Source organism: Mesoplodon densirostris, chromosome 16 (assembly GCF_025265405.1).
Source record: "Mesoplodon densirostris isolate mMesDen1 chromosome 16, mMesDen1 primary haplotype, whole genome shotgun sequence".
NCBI lineage: Eukaryota > Metazoa > Chordata > Mammalia > Artiodactyla > Ziphiidae > Mesoplodon > Mesoplodon densirostris.
In genome coordinates, this window is record NC_082676.1 from 86,705,641 (window position 1) to 86,732,249 (window position 26,609).

General features: G+C 53.7%; 2 protein-coding genes across 9 annotated transcripts in view; one reads left to right on the forward strand and one right to left on the reverse strand.

Annotated features, from left to right (window-relative positions):
- Window positions 1-301: 301 nt before the first annotated feature.
- On the reverse strand, window positions 302-14,481 carry BRAT1 (BRCA1 associated ATM activator 1). 8 transcript variants are annotated; one of them, XM_060078106.1, is made up of 15 exons: window positions 14,456-14,481; window positions 13,453-13,640; window positions 13,227-13,369; window positions 9,472-9,626; window positions 7,051-7,198; window positions 6,177-6,549; window positions 5,784-5,897; window positions 4,652-4,743; window positions 3,826-3,944; window positions 3,565-3,751; window positions 3,262-3,335; window positions 2,098-2,200; window positions 1,877-1,975; window positions 1,531-1,697; window positions 302-1,211 (listed from the first exon to the last, which is right to left on the reverse strand). In XM_060078106.1, exons 3-15 carry the CDS (start codon window positions 13,351-13,353, stop codon window positions 513-515), a joined length of 2,457 nt encoding a protein of 818 aa, XP_059934089.1. In that variant the 5' UTR covers window positions 13,354-13,369; window positions 13,453-13,640; window positions 14,456-14,481; the 3' UTR covers window positions 302-512. The 8 variants fall into 8 exon arrangements, with proteins under 8 accessions (XP_059934089.1, XP_059934090.1, XP_059934092.1 ...); XM_060078107.1 differs by lacking the exon at window positions 14,456-14,481 and adding an exon at window positions 14,227-14,449 and having other exon boundaries at window positions 13,453-13,589; XM_060078109.1 differs by lacking the exon at window positions 14,456-14,481 and adding an exon at window positions 14,227-14,449 and having other exon boundaries at window positions 7,051-7,195.
- An 83-nt stretch (window positions 14,482-14,564) lies between these two features.
- IQCE (IQ motif containing E) overlaps window positions 14,565-26,609 on the forward strand; it is a 41,357-nt gene continuing 29,312 nt past the window's right edge. Inside the window, exons 1-4 of the mRNA XM_060079540.1 lie at window positions 14,565-14,649; window positions 15,637-16,860; window positions 24,087-24,134; window positions 25,403-25,448. Coding sequence (XP_059935523.1) covers window positions 16,825-16,860; window positions 24,087-24,134; window positions 25,403-25,448 — 130 coding nt within the window. The 5' untranslated portion in view covers window positions 14,565-14,649; window positions 15,637-16,824. The remainder of the gene's footprint in view (window positions 14,650-15,636; window positions 16,861-24,086; window positions 24,135-25,402; window positions 25,449-26,609) is intronic.

A 26,609-nucleotide genomic window follows, 5' to 3' on the forward strand; every position in this document is an offset into this window, starting at 1 on the left:
GGTCAAGCTGATTCTGGGGGTTCGGAGACTGAAAACCTGGCTTGGTTAGACCTGGGGTCACTATCGTCAGGGGCCAGGGACCCAGGTCAGACACCCTCCAGCCTGAGCTGTTTGCTCTCTGACCTTGTGTGTCCCTGGGGCATGGTGGGATCCAAGCAGAGGAACCACCCCTCCATGCCAAGGAAGCACGTGGCCACTGCGCAGAGGGTCCCCCCCCACCCAATGTTTCTCCAAGCCCCCACCAGGCCTGGGGCCTACCCCTGGGCAGTCTTAGAACACTGTGCTCACCCAGTGGCACCGTCAAATCACATTTATTCTGAGTAGAAAATAAGCCACTTCTTCAGCAATACACCAAAATGTGGGGCTCTTTGCGCTTGCCGGACTCACCTGGTCCTGGCTTCCCTGGAGGGCCCCTTGTGCAGCCAGGCCAGACTAGAGCCCTCAGGATGGCAGGGCCCAAGGAAGGGACGTGGTGCAGCAGCAGGGTCCTGGGGAGGTTGCCACTAGGCTGGTCAGTAGCAGTCTGCCTCGTTCTCCCCAAGGACGCCCACGGCAGCCAGCACGTCCTGCAGGAGGGACTGGGGGCTCTTCTCCACATGGTCACTGCTCTCAGCCAGAGTGTCCCGAAGGCCCTCCAGGTCTATAGACCTCAGCACAGCTACGACGGCCCTGGGCTCCAGGTACCCCAGGGGCTGACCCTGCTCACCTGCCTGCCATCTCTGCAGGGTGGCCTCCACAGAGGCCACGTTGGGACTGTCCCCCGCCTCCTGCGGGCTGCCACAGGGAGCAGCCTTGGCCCTCAGGAATAGGAGAAGATCACAGGACTTCTGGGCCACAGCTCGGTCACAGTCAAACAAGGCACGGAAGGCAAACTCAAAGAGCTGCACACGGCAGAGCAGCTGCAGGGCCTGGGCCAGCATGCCAGGTGGGGCTGTCTCAGGCAGGGCCACGGCATAGGGACAGTGGGAGCCGCGCTGACCCAGCAACTGCCCCAGGAACACCAGTGCCAGCTCGAGGCCCTGGGCCCGCACCTCCCAGTCCAAGTCCCTGCTCGCCGCGCGGAGCACTCTGGCCACAAACCACTCCACGTCTTCAGCTACGTCACCACGGTCATCCCTCAGCCACTCAGTGAAGACCTGCATGACGGCCCTCCGGGGGAAGCCCTCCGAGTCTGTGGAGAGGACGTGTAGAAGCTCCGCGAACTGGCTCTTCTGGAGGACAGAGTGGGAAGAGGGCGGAGGGGCCGGGGAGTCGAGTTCCTGCTGACGGGCTCGGGGTGCAGCAGGGAGAACCCCCATGAGGACCCCCTGCCACGCTCGGCTTCCTTCAGGCGATGTGCCCTTCAGCCCCCCATCTGCCCACCGTCAAATGGGGGTGGCCGTGTCCAAGTGACAGGGCTTCCGGGAAGCGGAGCCGGAGATTCAGGGGACCCGCCTGACCCCGAATGCCACCCCTAGGCGGCAGACCCACTCCACCCTGGCATGAGGACAGCCGCCAGGTGGGCCCATGGCCACAGGACCCACTGCCTACCTGCTGAGCCCCTGGGCACTCAGGGCTGGCACACAGGCCCCAGGTAGACAGCTGCCCTGTGGCGGTCACTGCGCTCGCGCGGACGTAACTCTCAGGGTCTCGCAGAAGCTGCTTGGTGAGCTCGGGCACCTCCGAAGCAAGTAGCACTTGTCTGAAGCCGGCCCGCCCTGGGGGTCCAAGAAGCCACAACCAGCTGTGACCAAAAGCTGAGTCCACGGCCTCTCCTCGCTCCCCAAAGGCAGCCTAGGTAGTCCGAGTTCCCAACTACCTGGGACAACGGTGTGCCAAGGCCAGGCCAGCCCTCCCACAGGGACCCCCAGCCCCCGGCCCCGCACCCTGCACTCACCTCCCCAGTGTCTGGTCATTTGGGTCAGGAACTCGAGGCCTGAGTCCCTCACCTCCCAGCAGGGGCTGCACAGGCGCTTCTGTAGCACAGGAAGCAGCTCTGGGGCAGGAGGAACGGTTCAGAGGGGCCCGGGCCATGTCCACCCTGCCTTCCCACCCAGCCCCCAGTAGCCTCCATCCCTGCTCCTCCCTCAGTTCACCCCTGGGAGGGGTTGGGATCACCTCTGAGGAACAGCTGGGTGTGGGGGTCCAAGTCGCAGCAGCCGGGGGTCTTGGGTGAGCTCAGGAGCCACCTCAGCGTGGCCTGGAAGGCCTTCTTCAGAACCTGGAGCGGGAAGAGTGGGGCTGCAGAGCCAGGAGGGGTGAGCTGGCCCGCCTGCCCCCGTCCACCTTCCAGTGCCCCTGCCCCCGCCCCCACCCTGGGGTGTAAGATGGGGACGGGGTACATGGGGAGAGGGAACACTGGACTTCATTTTTACGAGGCAGAAGCCTCTGGAAGCAGCAGACTGGCATCCACGACTAGAGAGAGAGAAGAGAAGGGGGCGGCTCTTGTCAGGAAGCCCCGCTACCGGGGAAATGAAACTTCTGCACCAAAACAGGAGGAACTACCCACGGCACCTTTTCCTGAAAGCCCCGGAATCTGCCAGGCTTATCATCCAGTCTCCCCACTGCCTGCTCAGTACACGTGCTAATCCTGCACCCCCAGAGCATGACTCAACCCTGCGGCTACAAGAACGGGGAGATTTGCAGGAAACCTCAATGAGAGCTGGGACTCCAAGCGTTAAGGCCCACCTGGTTCTAGTTTACATCTCTCATGGAGAATTCCTTGTAAGACTGCATCCTCTCCCTGCTTTCCACGGCCCAGTGACTGCTCACTCAATCTCCACCAATGCCAGGCCCTGGGCCGAACCCTGTGCAGCTGCCTGCCCCTTGAAACTCACTTTAAGAAGAAATTCTGGGGACTTCCCTGGTGGCGCAGTGGTTAAGAATCCGCCTGCCAATGCAGGGGGCACGGGTTCGAGCCCTGGTCCAGGAAGATCCCACATGCCGCAGAGCAGCTAAGCCCGTGTGCCACAACTAGTGAGCCTGCGCTCTAGAGCCCGTGAGCCACAACTACTGAGCCCGCGAGCCAGAACTGCTGAAGCCTGCTGCACCTAGAGCCCATATGCTCCGCAACAATAGAAGCCACTGCAATGAGAAGCCCGCACACCACAACGGAGAGTAGCCCCTGCTCGCCACAACTAGAGAAAGCCCGCGTGCAGCAACAGCCAAAATTTTAAAATTAGTTATTAAAAAAGAGGCAATTCTGGCCCCCAAGAGGCCTGCAGGGGTGCCCGGCCTCTGCCTCCCCGCCCCTTCCCTCCACCCTGCACCCCGTGCATGTACCGTGGAGCTGGACTCAGGGCTCACGAGGTACTCCAGGAGGACGGAAAGCACCTGCGTCACCAACTCCTGAGGGCCTGAGGCAGACGTGGATGTGGCTGAAGCACCCCACCTCCGAGCCTGGGGCCTCCCCAGCCCACAGGTGCGGCCACCCAAGGAAAACAGGGGACAGAACCCATGGGTCAGCTGAATCCCAGCCCCTGCCCCAGAGGAGACATGCAGAAGACAGCAGTCTTGGGACATCTCTGAGTAGCTGTGGGGCTCGCCCAACACCCAAGCTGTGCAGGAGAAAGCATTCTCACTTACCGGTCCCCTGAGACAGCGCCCCCAAGAAATCCAGAGCAGCTCGCTGGACCCGGCCACAGCCCACCAGGATCGCACAGAGACGGCCGCCCACGTCGGAGGTGGGGGCCGCTGAGCCACTGCAGAGCCGCAGTATTCTCACCACAGCCTCAAGCAGGGGCGCCTGCGGCCAGGGCGAGGGGCGCTGGGGCTGGGGGAGAAGGGAGGGTCAATGCAGGCCACAAGTCCCACTGCCAGTGTGGACCTGGGCCGGGCCGTACCTACCAGCGGCTGCAGCAGCCCCAGGTGGGCCAGAGAGCAGCTCAGGAGACCCACACAGGCCGACTTGGAGGAGAGAAGCGTGTCCACCGTCATCGAGTCGCCTGCGGCCGCCTCCAGCAAGCCTAGAGGGCGACCAGAAACAGCTCCCGGTTAGCGGGCACCTCCTGTGTGGCCACTGAAGGCCTTGCCACTGGTCACTGCTTCATACCAGAGACCAGGCCCGGAGGTTCTGAGCAGGTGGCTCGTCCAGAGTAGGGTCCAGCCGGCCGGAGCTGAGGTCTGAACCTGGCTGCAGGGCTCTCGAGCAGTCCCACTCTCCCTGCAGCCCATGCCTGGGCCAGTTTCCGCCAGTCAGAGGCCCATCTCTACACTCGACGTGGGGCTCCGAGGCACAGCTGGGCCCCCTTCTCTAATCCTCACCCCATCGTGCGGTTGAAGCAAGACGAGTTGCAGCGAGGAAACTCACTCTGCCATCACAGACCTGACCTTCTGGGAGGACGAGTGCCAAGCCTGTGTGCCTGCTCTGGGTCAGGAACCATCCACGTGGCCCAGGCCCCCGGTCACCACCACCAACTGCCAGGGTCAGCTGCTCTGGGGGCCACTCCAGCTGATGCCCACAAGGGGCAATGCTGCCCTATGAACTCCCAGGTGGGGACGTGAGCAGCGGTCACACCTGGGACGGCAGCCTACACCGCAGCCACCTTCACTCTTAGGTGGGGTGGCAAGCCAGGTACCCCGCTGCCCATCAGCCCACCCTGGCCCCAAGGACATTCTCAGGACCCCAGGGTCCTGCCTTCCTGCACCTGCCCACCCTTCCCAAGCAGCCTACCTGGGGGTCCAGGGGCTTGAGCAGCAGCTTCCAGGACACAGGCCAGGGGCTGGAGGAGGAGGCCGAAGGCCTGGGTGCTCAGTGCCTGCGGACTGAGGGCAGAGGACACGGTGAGGGCTGCCCCGCCCTCAGGCAAGCTGGCTACCCTCCTAATATCCCCAGCGAGTCTGGGCCAAAGGGGTCAGTGCTCGGGACCTGGACACCCCCTTGAGAAACAGCCTCCCTGTAAGCACTGTGACCAGCACTCACACCACTGGCATGGGACTCCAAGGAGCTGCTCGAACGCGCCACCCAGCCCCCAGGAAGAGCCTGGGGAAGCCTGGCCACACCCACCCCGATGGGCGGTGCCTGCTCAGGGCCAGAGGGATGGGATGCCCCACCTTCTGATAGTACTCCCAGTGCTGAGATATCCTTTCCTACGTTCTGGAACGTGGTCTCGCCGATGTGCTCAGGCCCAGAAGCTGGTACAGAGCTCGCCCCCCAAGCCAGCCGCCCAATCCTTCCCTCTCCCTTCGGACCACTCCCTCTCTCTGAACATCCGGAGACCCTGGAGCCCAGAGTCAGGCTTGCATCGTGTCCCCAGCGCCCTGTGCCCACTTTCACCCCAGACCTGGGCCAAAAAGACCAGCTCTAGTCCGCCCGAAACCCTGGAATGATTTCTCTTCCTTCCCACCTCTCCGGACCCCACACCCCCTTCCTGGTAGGGCGCACATCTCTCTCCCTCTGGGAATCTGTCCTGTCACTTCTGTCTACTGGGTCCCCCTCCACCGTCCCACAGCCCCTAGTACCCCCCCCCCCGCAGTGGCATGCACACGGGACGGCCCAGGATCCACAAGGTGAGGCCACTGGGGAGGTGGAGAAGGCAGCTGAGCAGGTCCTGAGTATGAACCCAGCCCTGCTCTGAGCACGGCTGCTCCAAGAGTCTCTTTTATCTTTGGGGAGCCTGTGAAAAACCTATTCCACCACTAAAAAATATAGAAGCCGGAGCCTATGCCAACACCTTGGTGATAACCCACGGACTGCCCGGCCACGCCCCGGCCAGCTGCCTCTGACTGATCTCTGGTTCCAGGAGCTCCCCTGAAGTTCCCTGACCTCTGGGCCCGCCTCACACAACATGAACCCCAATCCTTACCAGTCCTGCAGTTTCAGGATCCCCAAAGCCAGAGGCCCTGCATGTGTGGGGCTCAAGCGGCTCAGAGTCTGGGCCAAAGTCTCCCACAGGCCATGGTCAGAGCTCGGCGCAGAACTGCAGAGGAGGAGCCCAGGAAGAGAACGTCATTCCCCCGTCCAGCCCACACCGTGCCCGGGGGGCCGCCGTGGCCTGGGCTGGGTGTGCCAGCTGAGACGGAAGGCCCTTCCCAGGTGTGCGGGCTTTCAGATCCCCTCTGGTGTCCCCTCTACTCGAGGCAGCGTTCTCGGGCAGCCAGGGAGATGTGGCCCAGGTGTGATGGCTGCCCCAAGACTTCCCGAAGAAAACGAGCCCCCCCTCCTGCCCACCCCACCAGCTGCGCCCCGGGGGCCTGACCGGGCCACGCTGAGAAGGAGATCCACGAGCGAGTGTGAGGCTGGGACAGGGTCTTTCTCGAGTAGGCGGGCCACAAGGGGGCTCAGCCGCACCCAAAGGCCTTGCGTCCAAAGGCCGTGGCAGTGCCCAAACACGGTGGTCAGGACACTCAGGGCCTGTGTGACCTGCGGGGTGGCTGTGGAGCACAGGGAGTCTTCGATGTGACCCACAATCTTCTGGGCACATGCTGGCCAGTCACAAGCCTGCGGACTACAGCGACCCTCGGCTGGGCCTCGCATTGCCAAGTCCAGGATGTGCACCAGGAGCTGCCCGGCTGCCGAGGCCACAAACAGGCTGGGATCTCCCTGCAGGGAGAAGATGGTGTCAACAGCACCTGGTGGGGGGAGGGACAACGGGTGGGGAGAGAAACAGGGTTCAACTGGACAGAGTCCATGGTGACAGCAGAGACGCTGAAACCGCTGAGCAGCTTCAACCACTGGACTTCAGACCCTCACGGGCAGAACTCAGAAACCACCCAATGCGGAGGCACTGTCAGAGGCCCAGCCTCCCCGCTACCCAGAGGCAAAGGAATCAGAGTGGAGGGTTCACAGGGCGAGGGGCTTTAGAACCCTGTGGCCACTTGGGATTCTTCTCATCAGTTTCCAAGCCACCCCAACCGCTGGGTCTCACCTACAAGCCACAGGACACTGTACACCCTTGAGGGGCCTCCAACCCTTGGTTACCCCGAATGTTCCTCACAACAGCCCTGCGATACCACAGCCACTTTCACGTCCAGAGGAAGAGAGCCGGCAAGGTGCAGTGATTTCCCAGGAGTCGCACAGCATCAGGCACGGCCAGGGCAGAGGCAGAAGGCAGGGCAGACGGGGGCACTCACCACAGGCGGCAAGGAAGCGCAGGGCACTAGGATGCTGTGCCAGGGTGTGCAGGCCCTGGATCCAGCCGCTGCGCACAGTGGGGGCCGTCCAGGCCGCTCCTCCCAGGGGGCCCACCTCCCCAAAGAGCATGGGCAGCAGCTCCCCCTGCTGGGAAGCAGAGAAGGAAGTGGTGACCTGAGCAAGTTCCCAGGGAACCACACATCAGAGATGGCTTTTCTATCGTTCACAGCTGGTCGAGGCACTTCTTTGGGGGAATTTCTCGTGAGCTGCCGACACAAAGAGCCCGTGAGAGGTGGCAGGTGGCCATCAGAGCCAGCCGATGGCGGCCACAGCACTGCGAACTCTGCCTTCCAGGGGAGAGAACTTCGGAAGGGAGAACTGGGTTCTACATAAAGGCGCATCAACCCTGTCACAGTTCACTTCAGAAACCCTTCCCCCAAATAGCCCACCAACTGCAACGCCAAAGGTCCCCCTCTGACGACGACATGCTGCGCTCAAGGACCCCCAAAGGTCTCCACAGCCTACTGGGCTCTTGTGCTTGGCACTCGGGGTCCTCCAGGACAGCTGCCCTCCTCCAGGTGTCCCCTACCCTGGATCACCCAGCATGCCCCGTGAGTCAGGCCTAGCCCCGCTGCAATACACCTGCTCAAACCCCTTACAACCCAGCTGCAAGACCACTGCCCCTACAAAGCTGACCACCCACGCCGTCAGCAGGCAGTGGCTAGCTCCCCGCTCAGTCCCCACCTGCTCGTGGACGGCCACGGGACAATAACGCATTGTCCTGATCTGCTGCCACGTGCACAAGATTCTTGTTCACTACACGGTGCCAACACAGTGAGTGGGAAACTCGGGGGCTGCCTCTTACCAACGGAGCCCCTCACTGGTGAAGCTACTAGCTCTGAGCCTTGTCTATCTTGACAATAAAATGCTGGTCCCCACCCTCAAGTCACCTCAGACTCCAGGGTAAGGGACCACAGGGCCTCGGAGACACGCTTCCAGTCACTCAAGGGATGACTCTAACTCCGCAGTGGCCTCGAGGCCTTGAGGGGTGTTGCTGGAGGCGGCAGCTCACAGGGCAGGCCCTCTGTGGGATCTCGCGTCACCGAAATGCGCCCCCAGAGATACAGCCTCTCCCTGGGGGAAGCTCGTAGCCAATGGGAAGGTAAAAAGGCTCAGGCCCCTGCCTCAAGTAGTTTGTCCACATGTCCCCTGCCCAGACACCATCTTCTGATGAGCATCTGGCTGCTGAAGGGCCTTAGGGCTGCCAGACCCCCTGGGAGTCTATGAAGGGCCAGGTGAAAAGGGAACGGGAGCCCAAGCCAGTGCAACGGGCCCAGGACAGAGAGCAACCTTCCACTGCGACTCAGAGCCCGAACGTGCCCGTGTCCCTCGTCCCCATGTACAGGGGGCCAACCACCAGACTGAAGTCAGTGGCCTTCTAAGCCTCTAAAGCCATGGTCAACCTTGGGAAGGAAGAGGCGGCCGTGGAGAAGTAGAGATGGGAACTGGGAAGTACTCAGGAAATCAGTGAAGTTGGGGAAGGCCATGGGACTGGGACTGAGGATTTACTTTCAGAGAAGCAGATGGTGTAACAGAGCATTCGAACAGTGTGACTCTTCAGGGTCTAGTGTGAGCTCTGCCAGTTCTGTGGGATTCTTATATTGAGCCCTCACTGTCTCCTAATCCACGAAAAAGATGAAGACTCCTGACCTGCTTACTGGCCAGGGCGCCCAGGATAACATGAATGTGATTTTGTAAACTGAGGTGTTTTACCAACCGCGAAGCACCAGAGGTATGGGTGGATTATCATACATGAAGTCACTTCCTAAAACACGCTTCAGTGTGGACCATCCTGGGAAGCCTGTCCCACGGCGAGCTGGGGTGGGCTAGGCCCCCGGAGCCTGCACTGCTGAACTGAGGGACCCCCAGGAAGGGCAGCGTCGGAGCAGAGAGCCGGCCCCAGCTCTGCCGTATTCTAAAATGTTCACCGTTCACCCCAACATCACTCCTGGTGAGTGTTTCAAAGGAGAATTCTACTCAGGAATAAAAACCTTGCGGCAGGGCTTCCTTGGTGGTGCAGTGGTTGAGAGTCCGCCTGCCGGTGCAGGGGACACGGGTTCGTGCCCCGGTCCGGGAGGATCCCACATGCCCCGGAGTGGCTGGGCCCGTGAGCTATGGCCGCTGAGCCTGCGCGTCCGGAGCCTGTGCTCCGCAATGGGAGAGGCCACAACAGTGAGAGGCCCGCGTACCGCAAAAAAAAAAAAAAAAAAACAAACAAACAAAAAAAAAACAACCTTGCGGCACACGTCAAGATACGGGGGCAAAACAAGCTTCGGAGACGTAGGGGTCATGGCAGCCACGACTGCTTTGTGTACCTGCAGGAGAAGGTGGGCCACTCAGGTGGGAGGACTCAGGCTCACCTGAAGATACTGGAAGCAGTTTTCCTGGGCTGCAAATATCCCTGCGAGGCGGAGTGAGAAGGAGAGGATTCTGGAACTTAGGTCCTGGGATTTCACCACGTGGAACAGCAGCTCTACCAGGCAGGGATTTTCCTGTAGTAACAAGAGACTGGACCCTGGAGACAGGCCCAGCCGGGAAGCATGTTACCAGGGGCACAGTGCACGCCTCCCTAAGGGACCATTCTTCTGGCAACCCCCAGACTCCCTTTCTCTCAGGCTATTAGACTTAGCAGTCCAACCGGGAGGAAATAGTTGCAACAACCGCCACAAAGGAGCCATAACTTTAATTCAATGAGGGGAGACAATATAGAAAGCCAATACCTTAACCACAGGCAAGGGACCTGGACAGAATATACAAATGGCCAGCAAACCACAAAAGATGTCCTGCCTTGCTGATTATGAAAAAGAAATGCAACTTAAAGCAGAAGACAATTTTCACCTCTCCAATGGGTACTTTTCTCTTCAACTGAGAATACGAAAGCAAGAAGCACAATGGAACAGGCATTCTTTTCCAGACGTGGCATCTAAAACGTCTATACGTAACTGCTCTGTCATTCCAAAGCACGGATAGGGTGGGGGAGGGGGAGGGGAAGGAAATCTGGGGCAGCACTTGGGGGGCTTCCACTGCGAGGCCCTCGTGAAAGGACAATGAATGGCACAGTAAGGAGGAAAAAAAACAGGCTGAAGGAGAGAGAAGCAGGAATCAAAGAAACCAAAAACGTGTGGGCAAACCTCAAAAAGCACTGACTTTAAACATTAAGTAACTTTTGAAGGAGTTTAAAACAAAACAGAATCAAAATACCAGACAACAAACTACGGAAGACTGGACTGAGCTGGAGTTAAAGTGCCCGAGGCTCCGTGTGTGGTTGGCGCAGAAGACAGAACTTCTAACTGACTTTCAACTTTTAAAATCCAGTTTGCATGTAAGAGTAACCCCTAAAAACGTAAGTGGACTGCTTCAAAACTTCACTTCAAAACCAGAAAGACTGAAAAAACAAAAGCTTTATTAATCCAATGCGGGGGGCGCAGAAAAGGAGGCAAAAGGCACAACGACAGGCATGGAAAAAATGTTTTAAATGCAAAAGAATATAGTAAAAACAGGTTCAAATGTAACAGTAAACTCAACAAACTAAACTGTCCATTAGAATAAAGAGCTGTGCAGACTAGATCAAGAACCAAAGGCTAGCATCACACTGTGTGTAAGAAACAATGAAGCGTGACAACACAGAAGGCCAGATTTGTAAAGGCTGAAAAGATACAGTTGGCAAATCCTAATTTTTAAAAAGCTGCTGCAGCAAGAGTAATATCAAACAAAACTGACTTTAAAGCAAAAAGCTCTGTTAAGAGCTTTAGAAAGAAACTCATTGCTCAAACAGCCAAATCCTGGAAGATACAACAGTCTAAGACTGTACATATCTAACCTAACTTCAAAATATACAAAGGGGGAAAAAAGACAGAATTTCAAAGAGAAATTGTTGAATCCACCATCTTAAAGATTTTCACATATCTCTCAAAAACAATTAAGCAAACAAATTAGCAAGAACATCACAGGTTTTAACAATGTAAACTTTAAAGGAACAAGTATGGAGACTATATTTTTTTCATCATGTACAACACTGAGGAAAATACATACAGGCTGGGGGAGGAGGGAATAGAGGTTAACTGCTAATGGATACCAGGTTTCTTCTAAGGGGATGAAAATGTTGCAAAAATAACTTTGGATGGTGGCAAAACTGTGTGAATTTACTAAAAACCAGTGAATTACACACTTTAAATAGATCAATTTCATGGTATGTAAACTGTATCTCAAATAAAGCTATTTAAAAATAATATTTAATAGAGTTACCATATAATCCAGCAATCCCATTCCTGGGCATATATCTGGAGAAAACCATAATTCGAAAAGACACATGCACCCCAAAATTCATCGCAGCACTATTTACAACAGCCAAGACATGGAAGCAACCTAAGTGTCCAGCGACAGATATGGATAAAGAGTGTGTGTGTGGTGTGTGTGTGTGTGTGTGTGTGTGTGTGTGTGTGTGTGTCTGTGTCTGTGTCTGTGTCTGTGTGTCTGTGTGATGGACTATCACCCAACCATAAAAAAGAATGAAATAATGCCATTTGCAGCACCATGCATGAACCTACAGATTATCATACTAAGTGAAGTAAGTCAGACAGAGAAAGACAGATATCATATGATATCACTTATATGTGGAATCTAAAAAAAGATGATACAAATTAACTTATTTACAAAACAGAAACAGACTCACAGACATAGAAAACAAACTTATGGTTACTAAAGGGGAAAGGGGGGTATAAATTAGGAGTTTGGGATTAGTAGATACAAACTACTATATATAAAATAAACAATAAGGTTCTACTGTATAGCATAGGGAGCTAGAGTCAATATCTTGTAATAAACTATAATGGAAAAGACTATGAAAAAGTGTGTGTGTATATATATACAAAAAAAAAAAATCGCTTTGCTGTACACCAGAAACTAACACAACACTGTAAATCAGCTATACTTCAATTAAAAAGATTTTTTAAAAATTTAACTACTAGGCCACAATTGAGGACTCTATAAATACCAAAAAATAATATCCTATAGAGAAATCTATAGAATATGTGCAAAAATGGTCTGTGTACTACGCCACGATAAAAGCCTCAACAGATATAAAAGAATCAACATACAAATACTTTCTAACTCCAATGAAATAAATTAGAAATCAGTAATAAAAAGACTGAAAAAAAAACCCATGTCATGAATCTAAAGATACCCTTTTAAATATTGATAATTTGTGGATGAAGAGATATTATAATGAAAAGTACGAAATATTTGGAAGTAAATCACAACAAAAGCACCGCATAGTAAGACTTGCAGGGTGCAGCTAAAGTGATACCTTCAGAGACATGTGTAGCCTTAAATGCATCTATGAGAAAACAAAACAGACCTAGATATTCAACTCAAAAGAGGGTAAAAGAACAGGGTAAACGAAAGAAACAAATAGCAGAAATTTATGACACTTAATCCACACTAAAACAATTATCAGTCAAACATTTACACGAGCAGATTTACGTCCAAAAAAAGCCATTATGTCGTTATTTATAATAATGACACATTAGAAACACAGACATCTAACAACAGTGGACTAATTGTAAAATTAACGTCCATTCACAGAGCAAACTGACATAGTCAATAAAATCAACGTGTCAGTGGGTAAAACACCCACTAGGACAGTAAGAGAGAAAAAGCAAGATATGTTGTATTTACGGTGTGACCTCATTTTTATAAAAAAAGTACAGAATTATGATGTGTTAAGAAAAAAGGCTGGAAGGAAAAAAATGTTTGGAGTGGTTTAATCTTCCTCTTTACTCCTCTATGCTGTTCAAGTTTTATTTAAAGAATATGTATTGCTTACATAATCAGAAAAAAAAAAAACCGATTTCTTAAAACAAAAAAAATGCAATGCAAACAAGATAAGTTTGTCCCGTGGCCTCGGCAGCCACCTAGCGTGGCCTGAATAACAGGAGGTCTGCAGCTCAAGCTCTCCTGATCATCCCCTTAGGTTCAGCTTGCCGTGCCCCCAAAGCCAGAGGGAATCTTTAAGATATGAAGGAAGGACACCGGATAGACAGTCCTTCCCGAGCACAGGGGAGCCCGGCACCCTCTGACCTCTGGGGAATGTCAACAGCAGCACCCTCACCCTTACCTGCTTCGGTTATTGTTGTAAACCAGTCCAGCAGCTTCTCCAAACAAGTGTCATCTGCCACAGGCTGCCTGGGGTCTGCCAAGACGGCACAGAGAGCAGGGAGGAGCCGGGAGCACTCTGGGTCCATGACGAGGCTGGGGTTCCTGCAAAGGCAATGTCAGGGCCAGACCCCACCTGCCCTAGCCACAGGCAGTCCCCATACCTGCCCAGGCCCCAGAACTTTCACCTCAGGCCAGCTGACCACAATCTTCAGACGGAAACTCCAAGTTGCCGGGATGGATGTAAAGCCTCAGCTCAGGTGGGACCAGAGGTTGTCAAGAGCAAGCAGAGCCCTCAATTCTAGCGGTGAACGTGGAAGGGAATCTAAAGTACAGCATGAGGCCTAAGCAGCTCAAAGTCGGCCAACCTGGGACTCTGGTGGGAAGGGAGAACGAAGGGAGCATGAAGCTGACCGAGGCTGCAGGCGGGCCAGAGCGAGGGGCGTGTGCGCGCTCTGGGGCCGGCCACGTGTAGGAGGCAGAGCGGCTCAGTCCAGACTGGAGGTGTGTGTCTGTCCCTCCCAGGGTCAGTGTAAAAACCCTGCAGCAGCAGTGTGCGGGGGGGAAGGCGCCCTGCCCACTGCCGGTTCCTCCCGGGGCGGCAACTGGACCTGCGTGTCCGGCCTGGGAAGGGTCCAGGGAGCCCGTCGGTCCTGTGCGCAGGGTGGGCTCTTGCAGGGGGGTGGGGTGGCCAATGACTCTGTCTGCCGGGTCAGGAGCAGGCCTGCCTGGGCTGGGGCGCCTGTCTGTCCATCCCTGGCCAGGCTAAGTCCTTGCGCAAGGCGCCCTCCCTGTGGACCCCGCTGAGGACGCCAGGCCGGCGGCCGCGGTGGTGCCGGGGCCCAGCCCGGGCCACGCACGCGGCCCCCAGGCTGCTATCCGGCCCTGGTCCCGGGCCCCGAACCCCGACCCCGCGGGGCCTGCCACAGCGACCGCGACCCCTTCCCTGGCGCGCGCCTCACCCGCTTCGCGTCCGTCACCGCTGCAGGCCCCGCCCCGTACAGTGCGACCCGCCGGGCTTGGAGGGAGCGAGGACGGGGACGGCGGGCGTGGGGAACCGTGAAATCGCCCTGGAGGCGATTCTGAGAGCCCAGAGGGCCCAGGCTCGGGGAACGAGCTCAGGCTGAGAAGGACAGGCCACCGCCGAACGCGTCCACCTGACCCATCACCCACCCCCACCGGGACGCTCACAAATACGCGCTCGAGGATCCGGCAGGCTTTGCGCCCGGAAGGCAGGGCTTTTCGGCGGAAGGGGCGTGGCTATGCATGAAGGGGCGTGGCCTCGCCGGCCAAAGGACCATGTGTCTGCGCGGGCAAGCGAAGCAAAGCGCCAGCCGCGAAGTAGACAGATCTTCCTCCGCTTGGAATGGGGTTTCATCCCGTTTGTAAGTCCAAAATGCATTTAATGCCCCTAACCCACCCAACATCATAGCTTAGCGTAACCTACCTAAAACTTGCTCAGAACAATTCCATTAGCCTACAGTTGGGCAAAATCATCTACCTCAAAGCCTATTTTATAATAAAGTGTTGAATATGTCATGTAATTGATGGAATACTGTACTGAAAGTGAAAAACAGGATGGTTGTCTGGGTACAGAATGGCTGTACGTGGATGGTTTTTTACCCTTGTGATTGCGTGGTTGACTGGGAGCTGCAGCTCGCCGCTGCAGCCCAGCGTCACGAGAAAGGATCCTACCTACCGCATATCGGCAGCATGGGAGAAGATCAAAATTCCAAATTTGAAGTACGGTTTCTACTGAATATGAATTGCTTTTGCACCACTGTAAAGTCAAAACACTGTAAGTGGAAGCATGGAAATTCTGGAACCGTCTGTAACTAAGAGAAAGTAAGTGAAACAGATGCAGGAAGGGCAGGGGGTTTGCGGAGCCCCAGGAGAGGGAGAGGAGCAAGAGGTACTGGCGCATAGGTAGTTTAGATCGTGAAAGCACTTGTCTGCCACGTGAACAATACCCCGAGGAAGCAGATGGAAGTTAAGAAGGTGAGAGGCCTGGTAAGATTCACCTTTTATAAACAACTCTGGTGGCAGCTCAGAGGAGAGCGTGTGGTTTCTTTTAGGATCCATCAGGGCAGGTGTAAAGAGGGAACCAGAACTTGGGGTACAGACTGTATCTGACACCACTCCGGAAACGGCTTCACAGAGCAGAGGAGCGCCAATGAGTGAAGGGGATAACTTCAGAACAAATAAAATTTTGCCATTTAAAATACCATTCAAGTAATTGGACCAGCGGCAAAGCGTTATCTGGTAGCTTGTTTTTTTGAGGTGCTAACCATGTGCCAGGCACCATGCTGAATTTTAGCTGTGTTTTCTCCTTCAGTGCCAACAAAAGCCCTGAAACTGTTTCTACTTTGCAGACAAGGAGACGATGGTGAAACTACTAAACCTGGGCTCCTGAGCACTAACCAGCTTGTGGGGAGACAGCGTCCGACCACCGTGTGGCTCACCCGCTTTGTTGTACAGATGAGGAGACTGAAGAAACGAGGGCCATGGACTCATAATAATTGGTGGTGTTAGGATTCGAACAGTAATAACCCGCCAGGCATTCCTCCTGCTACACCACGCTACCCTGTGTGGACACTCATTCATTTGTTCACCTCATAACAGTGTACTAACACTGTCACACTGTGCTCACTCTGGAACCGGCAACTGCACTAAGCAGTTTAGAGATACTGACTGATTTGATCCTCACCACACGCTTTTCTCCAATTTATATTTGAGGACACAGGCACAGAGAAGTTATGACTTGCCGGGCACCAAATACCTATTGATTGAGCACCTGCTATGTGCCAGACCCTGTTCCAAAGGACAGAGATACAGCCGTGAACAAAACACAGCCCTGCTCCAGAGAGCTTACATGCTAGACATGGGAACTTCTTGTAGATCATAAAGGCCAGGGGGCTGGAAAAATAAAGCAGGGCAGGGGGACAGAGTAGATGCCCTTGGAGGTCTGTATGAAAAGAAAGGGCAGGTTATACTTGCTAATAATTTAGATAAACTTTGCAGCCCAACTCGCCTAAAGATCTTCATGATGCACACTGAATACAGTGAGTGCGAACTCTTATTTTTTATTGTCCTGTGGCTACATCAGAACCCTTGAGCCTAAGGTACCGAGATCAGGAAGATGGTTTTCTGAATGCCAGGCGTTCAGAGCTGGCAGACTGTGGACATCGCAGAAGCCCCTTGTCCCTTCCAACGTTAACCTAATAAATATTAATATCCGGCTCTGCTGACTAGTGAACAGGCTCGCATTGCAGCCTCGGAGGCGGCTGGACTGTTCCAGCTCCGCCCCGCTCTCCGCCCCACACTCTGGGCGCGCAGCCTGTCGACCCGCCGGGGCTCCCCGAACACGCTTACGGTCGGCCCGCCTCGCGGGGCGCCGGCCACATCCGGGGCTCGGGGGCCCGCGCGGTTGCCATGGCAGCGGGGTCGCGGCGGGCTCGCGGGCAGGCCCGGAGGCTGCTGGCAGCCAGGCGGTCGGCGGAGCCCCAGAACCGGACGGCCGTACCTGCAGCGCCTAGGGGCGATCGGGCAGCGCCGCCGCCATGTCCCTGAGCACTGGGGAGCCTGCCTCGGAGACGGTAAGCGCGGAGGGCGGGGAGGTCCCCTGGCTGCCTCTCCTCGCCGGGGCGCGGGCTGGAGGAAGGGGGCGCAGGGCCGGCGATCGCCGGCGACAGCTGCCATTATTGGTACCGCATAAGAGCGGGCCTCCGGCCCCGGCCCGCGTGCGGCTGGCCGGGCGTCGCCGCCCCTCGCCCAGCCTCCAGCCGCCTCTAGCCCCCCGCTCGTCCTTGCACTGGCCGTCACTTCCGGAAAGCCCTCCCGGACACTGTGCCCTCGCTGGTCGGCGCCTGCGAAGCCGGGCCTGTGCCGAGCCAGCGACCGCAGAGCTCACTGCGTAAGTGTCCGCCCACCCCGTGCCTCCAGGGCGGGGGACTTGGTTTACCTGGTGTTTCTGGCGCGCCAGCCATCTGCTGGAGACACTATTGTGAATGAATAAACTGCATTCCAGTGGCGTGGGGTGGGGTGGGGGAGAACAAGGTAAAAAACAGATCATGTCCATCAAGTCAGAAAGCGGAAAGTGCGCTGCAGAAAATACAACAGCCCATGTGACGGAGGTGGACTGGGGAGGCTGCTTTAGACTGGGTGCCAGGAACAGCCACTCTGAGAAGTCGGAGTGTCCTGATGTCACTGATGAGAAGGAGGCAGTCTGGTAAAGATCAGAGAGCAGTGGGACCAGCAGGTGCAAAGGTCCTGGGGTGAGAAAGTGCAGTGGTGCCAGGGCCTGGAAGAAAGCTTGCTGGGATCTCCTCAAGGGCATGGGTGTGGATGGAAGGGAGCCATGGGCCTGACCATGGAGAGCCTTGCAGGCCATGCACGGAGTTTGAATTTCTTCGGGCCACAGTGGGAAGCCTTTGGAGGGCTCCAGACAAAGGGAACTTGGCTCACTTTGCCTCCTTCTCCCAGAGATGGCAGTACCCTGCATGGCTGCACAGAGCTCACCCCAAGCAGGGGCTCAATGCTGCTGCCACTGGAGCTGCTGAAGTTTCCTACGTGTCCCTCAAGGCACCAAGTCCTGCCTCATCTGGAAGGCCTGCCCGTCTACAGTGACCCCAGTTACTGCTCCTTCAACTTCTCATATTGTGATTATAAACGTTATTCATGCCCAGTAGAGAAAATCAATTACCCATGATCTAACTGCCTACAGAAAACCACAGCTAATGTTTGGTGTATTTCCTTCTGACCTTTTTTCAATGCATCACTTTGTTTTCATATGCTTTTTAAAACTTGAGATCATATTTATATTGTTTTGTAACCTTTGCCATTTCATTTATTCCTAGCATCTTCCCGTATCCACACATTTTCAAAAACATGATTTTTAAAATTCTAACTTTATATATATATACATATAACTGAATCACTTTGCTGTACACCTGAAACTAACACAACATTGTAAGTCAACTCTACTTCATTTAAAAAACAAAAAGAAATACATCAAAGACAAATACTGCATCATCTCACTTATATGTGGAATGTAAACAGCAAGGATTTACCATATTGCACAGGGAACTATATTCAATATCTTGTAAATAACCTATAATGGAAAAGAATTTCAAAAAATATATGTCTAATATAACTGAATCAATTTACTGTACACCTGAAACTAACACAATGCTGTAAATCAACTATACTTCAATTAAAAAAAATTTTTTTTGAAACTCTAACGTGGGAATTCCCTGGCGGTCCAGTGGTTAAGACTCTGTGCTTCCACTGCAGCGGGCACGGATTTGATCCCTGGTGGGGTAACTAAGATCTCGCCTGCCGTGTGGCGTGGCCTAAATAAATAAATAAATAAATAATCTCAACAATTATTACTCATGCAAAAATGGAAAGTAATATTTTTTAAAAATAAAAATTAAAACGCTAACCTGGGCTTCCCTGGTGGTACAGTGGTTGAGAGTCCGCTTGCCGATGCAGGGGACACGGGTTCGTACCCCGGTCCGGGAAGATCCCACATGCCGCGGAGCGGCTGGGCCCGTGAGCCATGGCCGCTGAGCCTGCGTGTCCGGAGCCTGTGCTCCGCAACGGGAGAGGCCACAACAGTGAGACGCCCGCGTACCACAAAAAAAAAAAAAAAAAAAAAAAAAAAAAAAACCACTAACCTAATAGGATACCCCTCTTTTAACTCTCCATTTCCTTGCTTTTACTCTTTTTTCTTTTTTAATTTATTTATTTTATTTACATTTATTTTTGGCTGCATTGGGTCTTCATTGCTGCGCGCGGGCTTTCTCTAGTTGCGGCGAGCGGGGGCTACTCTTCCTAGCGGTGCGAGGGCCTGTCATTCTGGTGGCTTCTCTTGTGGCCGAGCTCAAGCTCTAGAGCACAGGCTCTAGAGCACAGGCTTCGTAGTTTTGGCGCACGGGCTTAGTTGCTCCGTGGCACGTGGGATCTTCCTGGACCAGGGCTCGAACCCGTGTCCTGTGCATTGGCAGGCAGATTCTTAACCACTGCACCACCAGGGAAGCCCACTTTTACTCTCGTTTTCACGTTTGTGCTGTTAGAAACAATGCTGCTGTAAACGTTCTTGCACATAGAAGCGTTTGTTAAGCCCCTTATACATGCCGGCCTCTGAGGACACAAAGACAAGCTGAGCCCCAGTGCCTTGGGCTCCAGGAACCCAGTCTGTGGAAGAGGCTGGGGCAGGGCTCTCCGGGCATTTAGGAGACTCGCCGCCTTTGGCCCAGGCTAACTGGCAATTTCTCTGCTGAGCTTACGTCTGTTCTCAACCAGGCAAGAACCTCTTGGGAACAGGCACTGTCCAGTCTGTCCAATCCCCCGAGTCCCTTGGAACACAGCCGCCTCTGGGCTTGCTCGTGAACTTCACAGAGCACTTACCGCGGTGCCAGGGAGCCCACTGTGCCGTGGCCGTGAGCAGGCCCCGCTGGCCAGGGCAGAGCCACAGGGGTGAAGTGGAGCCTGGGCGTGGTCCCTGGTGATTTAAGGGCCAACACTACTAAAAGGGCTCACAGTTTCTAGAGCAAGATAATAAGAGCATTCACAGGGCGTTTACTACTTGTAAGATTCTCTGTTCCCTGCTCTACGGCTCTCCCTGCTCTAGAAGCCTTTGTCCGCCAGGTCCATCATCTGGGCCCTTCAGAAGTAGTTTCTATCGCCTGCTCTTTCCCCCTGTTTATTGGTCACACTTTCCTGTTTCTCTGTGTGTCTCATCGTTTTTTGTTGAAAACTAGACATTTAGATAATATATTACAGCAACTCCTCCCCATGGGGTTGATGTGGTTTGCTCAGTCGTTGGTTTATGTGCCGAGTGACTTGGCTGAGCTAACTGTGTGAAGTCGATTTCCCTGCACCGTGCAGCCTCTGTTTCCCTGCTCAGATTTTTTCTTGTTTAAATCATTTAGCCCAACTACCTAGGGGTTACCCTTGGGTCAGCAGAAGCCACTTGTTGGTCAGAGGTTGGATTTCACCCCCTGGGCCGGCAGATTTTTGCCCTTGACCACTGAGTGGTGTGTGTGTGTGTGTATGTGTGTGTGTGTAGGCTGCTGTCACAGTTCAGGGGTTTACATTTTTGCCCACGTGCAACGGGGAACTAGCGCATATGGGTTTTCCCTCTCCCGTCTCTCCTGAGAGGGCAACCTTGGACACGCGTGTGGTTCTCTGGACTTCGGGGATGCCTGTCATTGTACTTTGAAGCCTGGCTTCCTGGGGTCTGCTCTTGGGTCAGGGTAGTTTATCATTCAGCCAGGGTTTGCTCAGCAGTGGCGCCAAAGCCCCAGCACCACCAGGGCTCCCGCCCTTTGGTTGATGTGGGTGCAGCGTGGGGACTGTGTCTGCAGCAGCCCAAGCCTGCTCTGACAGGAGCACTCCAGTGCTTGCCAGCAGCCTCCCTGAGCCTCGGGGCTGCCTGTGACCTCAGGAGGGCGCTCTGGCCTCTTCACCTTCTGGTTGCTCTGCCAGTGTGCTCTCTGCTGCGTGACCGTGGAGTTGGGGGCCTCGGGATCGCTCCCCACTTTGTCTTCAACTTGGCAATGGCATCAGGGACGCGTGCAGTTCTCCACTCTCTGATACAAATACAGTCAGTCCCCTCGGCACAGCTGTCGTCCTGCCTCTCCCTTTGGGGAGGACCTCTGGGCCACTGCACAGCAGGGACAGCGCAGTGTTTCCCCGGAGTGACACTCCTTCTGGGCCTGCCCCTCCCTGCGTGGACCCTCTGCCCTACAAGCACAGGGGAAGTCTTAGCCTGCCGCCTCTGGGGTAGAGCTTACACCCTACTTCTGGGAGCTGGGGGCAGGGGATCCACCACCACCCCTGTTGTGTTGACTGCACCTGCCTGGAGGAGAGCTCTCTGGAATCCTTTCTATCAGATGGAGACGGGGAGCTGAGGGGTGCCCCTGACGCTTGACGTTCTTCCCTGGACTTAGTAGATTTTTTTGAATGAATTTTTCTCCATAGCTGTGTGCTTTTAGGTCAGTTTCCAGAAACTGCAAAAGATTGATTGTTTCGTGGCTTCTTCTGTTAAAGGGTTGTTTTGTTGAGGAGAGGGCCTTCCACACTCCTCACCCCACCGTTCTGGAAGATGCCTCCTGGGTGAATGCATTCCTTCCCCACTTTTACCATATACTAAATCCCCGTATGTTCCTGCATCTCTTTCTGGACACTATGTCTTTTTTCCCCAGTGTTTTAATTAGTATATATTTAATGTTTTAAAAATCCTGGTAGGAGAACGTGTCCTCCTTGTCGACGAGGAAGCTGAGATGCAGAGGGGTGAGGGGCGTGACCAGCATCACCGCCCTGCGATTCCTGACTCACGGTGCTTGAATGCGATTTCATGTAGGAATGCGTGGCAGCTCAGATCATACTTAGAGAAGGAAGAATGACTCGGCCGTTAACGTGCTCTTTTGTTTCTTTTTTTAACACTGTGTATGGTCTCTTTCATGCTGCTGACTGAAGGGGTGGATCTTGAGCTGTTCTATGATTTCAGATACTTATACTTTGCTTGTTTAGTTCCTTCTGACTGGCAGCATGGAGGGTAGCAGAGTTTGAGGGGGACTGACTGGGGGGGAAGTGATGGTGTGGGTGAGCCCACCTATGAAGACAGAGACCACTTCGCTGTGTTCACCACACACGTAACCTCATTCCCTCGTAGAAACTGCAGGTCCTTAAAAAGTTTTCAAGACTTTATTCAGAACAAAGAATAGTGACAAGTATTCACAAAAGAAAGTATTGCTACTTTTCTATGCAGTTGTTAACAACGCACCTTCATGGTTGGCGGGCTGTCCTTTGTGATGCCAGGGGACTAAGACTGAGCTTTGACTGGCTTCCCTGATCTCCTACATCGTATGTATACCAGTTCCCTGCCTTCCCTGCCTCAATCTTGCACATCATTTCCATATACTTGGTTCAATGAAAACTTTATAAGTATCGTTTGCTATTTATACCTTAAAATGTCACCTGTTTAATGACATCAGAAAACTAATTCAGTGGCTGATTTTTTAAAGAGTCTGTTTGTTTGGAACGCACTACCTCCCCCTCGCCCCCCGAATCCAGTCCCTCTGCAGCCTTACGCTGGACTCTCCTTGTTTACGAGGTGCGCACCGGAAGGGTGCCCCCCGTTACAGCTGCCCCCCGTCCGTGTGATTGTGCGGCCGTACGTTTTTAATAAAAGTTCAAGCGGCCAGCAGAGCTGTTGCTAATGTACTGATAGTTAACCTTGCAGACGATACACGTGCTTTCCAGAATGCAGTCCAGTCCCGCTACAGCACTGCATGGACTCACCTGCACTCCAGACAGCTCGCTGAAACGTAGTTACACCGCCACCCAGATATGGCATTATTGGCTCATAATAGGGGCATTCAGTCCTAACTTCAGTATCAGCATTTTAGGTCAACCGTACAGTATGGTGAAGGGATTTTAGAAATTGTTCTGCTTTCTCTCTTGGTAGGGTTTAAACCTGAGTAAGTGTGTTAACACAGACACATCATTCTCTTGGGAAAGTTCCCTTTTCTCCTTGACATGCTAGTGCTGATGTTAGTACAGGTTTTATTTTACTCCCTGGGCCAGGGCAGATCACTGGAATCAGAAGGTAGGAACCTCTATACGCCCAGATAACTCGTGTACTGATGGATACGTGAATGACTTTGATTTGTTCTCACCAGGATGCAGTCACAGGTTCCTTGTGCTTTGATACAAAGATGAAATACTTTTATCAAGAACCGTTCATTGGGGGAGGGATAAATTAGGAGTATGGGATTAACAGATACACACTACTGTATATAAAATAAACAACAAGGATTTACTGTGTAGCTCAGGGAACTATATTCAGTATCTTGTAATAGCCTATAATGAAAAGAATCTGAAATATGTATATATGTAACTGAATCACTGCTGTACAGCTGAAACTAACACAGTATTGTAAACCAACTATACTTCAATTAAATTAAAAAAAAAAAAAAGAAGCATTTGTCAATTCTGTGGAGATGGTGTCGCTAGACTGACAGGCCTGGAGCAGCCCTGCCAGCAGAGTTTTGGTTTGTTTAGTTTTTTTTTTAAACATCTTTACTGGAGTATAATTGCTTTACAATGGTGTGTTAGTTTCTGCTTTATAACTAAGTGAATCAGTTATACATATACATATGTTCCCATAGCTCTTCCCTCTTGCGTCTCCCTCCCTCCCACCCTCCCTATCCCACCTCGGTGGTTTGTGACCACCTAGAGGGGTGGGGCCGGTAGAGTTTTGTTTTGTTTTGTTTTGTTTTTTGTAAGTTTTTGTTTTGTTTATTCTCATTTCTTAAACTGATAATACATGGTACAAAATTAAAAATATATAAAAGAGTATATGATAAAGTGTCTTCCCTCTCCTGTTCCCCAGGCACCTTTCCAGAGCTACTCATTGTTACTTGTTCTTGCAAATCTTTACAGAGATTTTTAAAACACTTTATCGAAGTATACTTTACATACCATAAAATACATCCATTTTAAGTATACAATTCAGTTATTTTTAGTAAATTTACAGAGCTGTGCAATCCACCACAATCGAGTTTTAGAACACTTCTGTTACCCAGAAAAGGCCCTTATACCTGTTTGCAATCAATCCACACCGGCAGAGTTTTGTTCTGTGTCCCCACCCGTTGCTTCGGATGCGACGGGACAGACTGGCTCCTCCTGCTGTGGGTGTTGTGGACCGAAGCTCTGAGTTGGATGGGTGGGCCCGGCTGCTCCCACTCTGTCAGGGTGACTGTGGAGCCAAGCTGGCGCCTGAAGCTTCCACTGTTTGCATCTCTTCCTCCAGGGGGATGACAGCCTGTCTGCAATAACCTTCGACTCTGACTCAGAGACGGTGAGCTATCGGGGGAGGGGAGGCGTGCCTGCCCCGGTTTCCCCACGCAGCCTCCCACAGATACTGTGTTTAGCGCCCCGTCACAAATTCCAAATGCTGCTCCGAGTTTGAAAAGCTCAAAGCCCTCTGGTGGATTTGAATAACTTAGATTATAATTTTAAAACTTTTACCCAGAAGTGAGTCGTGAGCTGAGTACTTCTGAGGCTGATGACAAGTTCCTATCCTGCATCTGGTTTGGGCCTGCACTCCCCCCGCCCCCAGCCCCCCAGTCCTGACACGTAACGGGGGTGCGGGGGCGGAAGCAGAGCTCCGTGATGCAGTCGGAGGCTGAGGTGTGAGAAAGGAGACCTTGGCAGGGGCTCGCCTCCCAGCAGATAAATTCTAGCCCAGGGCTTCCCTGGTGGCGCAGTGGTTGAGAGTCCGCCTGCCGATGCAGGGGACACGGGTTCGTGCCCCGGTCCGGGAAGATCCAACATGCCGCAGAGCGGCTGGGCCCGTGAGCCATGGCCGCTGAGCCTGCGCGTCCGGAGCCTGTGCTCCGCGACGGGAGAGGCCCGCGTACCGCAAAAAAAAAAAAAAAAAAAAAAATTCTAGCCTAACCGCAGCACGTAGCCCTGGGGGAAGGCGGCCCCAGCACGCCCCACCGCAGCTCTGGGGACTCCAGGGGCAGCATCCTGGGCCTGTCATCTGAGGCGCAGGACCTCCGCAGAGCTAAGAGTGTTCCCTCCACGCCACTGGGGGCATGGGCCCAAGATGCTCCCGGGAGGAGGAGGGATCCGGACCAATCTCCTGGGGGAAAGTCAGCCTGCACGGAGCACTTCAGTGTTTCCGCTGGCAGGGAAGTAAGTGGGGTTCTCTGTCCGGTGTGAAGCAGATCGGGGAAGAAGGCATGGAAGGGGCCCCCGGGTTCCAGGCGGGCCACTCCTGCTGCACCTTCCCCTCGGCTTCACTCTCAGGTTTCATCTTGCTGAGTCCCCCCTGCGGACAGTCACAGCCCCGTGCTCCAGGGGGGCGTGGGGACCGCTGGTGGTACCTTCAGGGCAGATCTGAGTGCGCGCACCTCCGTCTCTGCTGGACGCAGGCTGGGCTGCTGCTCCTGTGTCGGGGGCACCTCCCTGTGGCCTGTTCCCTCCTTTGCTTGCACTCCGCTTTGGCCAGTGAATCTACCGGCCCCGCCCATTCTGAACGCACTGGCGCTTCCGGGTTGGGACCGCTTGGGCTGGTCAAGAAGGCTCAACCTGCTTTCCATCGTTTCTTCTTCCTTTCAGAAAGCAAAAAGGAAGAGTTTCCACAGACCTCCCCCTACATCGCCGAGTAAGTATGACCAGGCCCCCATCCCTCAAGTTTCCACAGTTTAACTCAGAAAATGGTGGTTGGAAGCCCTCCTTCCCCAGTGTCCTGCGAGGAAGATCAGGACCGCTTTCTTCTCTGAACCCGTAGGGTCACTGAGGCACGACCCTTCTGCCACTTGGCCCCGTTTCGTGTTGGGACCTCAGGCGCTCACTCCCGGGGTCACCGCCCCCCGCAGGCGTCCCAGCGGGAGGAGGCCCAGCGAGGGCTGAGGTCCTGAGCTGTCACTGTCCCATTGAGCCCCCCTCCTCCCTCCCAACACACACAGTGCTTCTCGGCCTTTCATGTTCTCTTTCTCAAGTCGCCATACGCTTCCCAGCGCTGCCAAAGTGAAGAAAACGCAGAATTTATTCCCCGAGACACAGAGCTGTTCATCTGGGTGCTATGCTGAATTTTACGTTTCCCGAGGCCTTTGTGACAAACCAAATCCTAGATTGGCTTCCTTTTGCTGCCCACAAGCCTGTGGCCTTGCCTGACTTATTATCTATGTGCGTATGTACAATATGTGTATGCTTACATTTCTTATATACATAAGTATTTGAAACATACTGTCTTATATATGACACACTCAGAGAATACAAGTGAACTTTCATATTAGCTCAGGAACAACATAATCAGAAAGATAAATTCCTGCAAAGAGAAGAAAGCATGTTTTATATTACAAACAGATACAAGCATTAGAAACAAACCATCTAGCGATCTGGATTTTACAGGTCCTGGCTCTCCTTCCGTGGAGAAAATTGAGACTTGATATAAAGTGAAAGTATGGGTGTTTGTGTTTTAAACCTTCTCTTTTCAGACCACTTTGTTTCAGTCCTTCTTGTCTAGAAAGTACCTAAGGCAAATGTGAGACATCTCTCATTATTCTTGCTGGACGTCAAGCATTTCAAGTGTTGAAAATGCTAGTAATCAAATTACTTTTATCTCGATTTCTATAAATGTCAGAATTGTGTTTCACGTAATTTAGGATGGCCAGAACCCCCAAAGCATTAAAACCCGCTAAGAGATGTGCTCTGTGGCTCAGTGGCTCTGGCCCTGCCTGCCCCCCACCGTGCTCTCCCCCGGCCATGCCTGACGCCTGTCCCCGCACCAGTGCTGACCCCAGGTACCTTGCTCATCCAACAT

Bases quoted from the DNA above. Each gene is read 5' to 3' on its own strand.
- BRAT1 (XM_060078106.1), bottom strand. From the start codon at position 13,353: ATGGACCCAGAGTGCTCCCGGCTCCTCCCTGCTCTCTGTGCCGTCTTG. The intron at 3,945-4,651 runs GTAGGCTGCTTG...GTCGCCCTCTAG, and splicing joins TCAAGCCCCTGGACCCCCAG to GCTTGCTGGAGGCGGCCGCA. The intron at 1,698-1,876 runs GTGAGTGCAGGG...TTGGACCCCCAG, and splicing joins AATGACCAGACACTGGGGAG to GGCGGGCCGGCTTCAGACAA.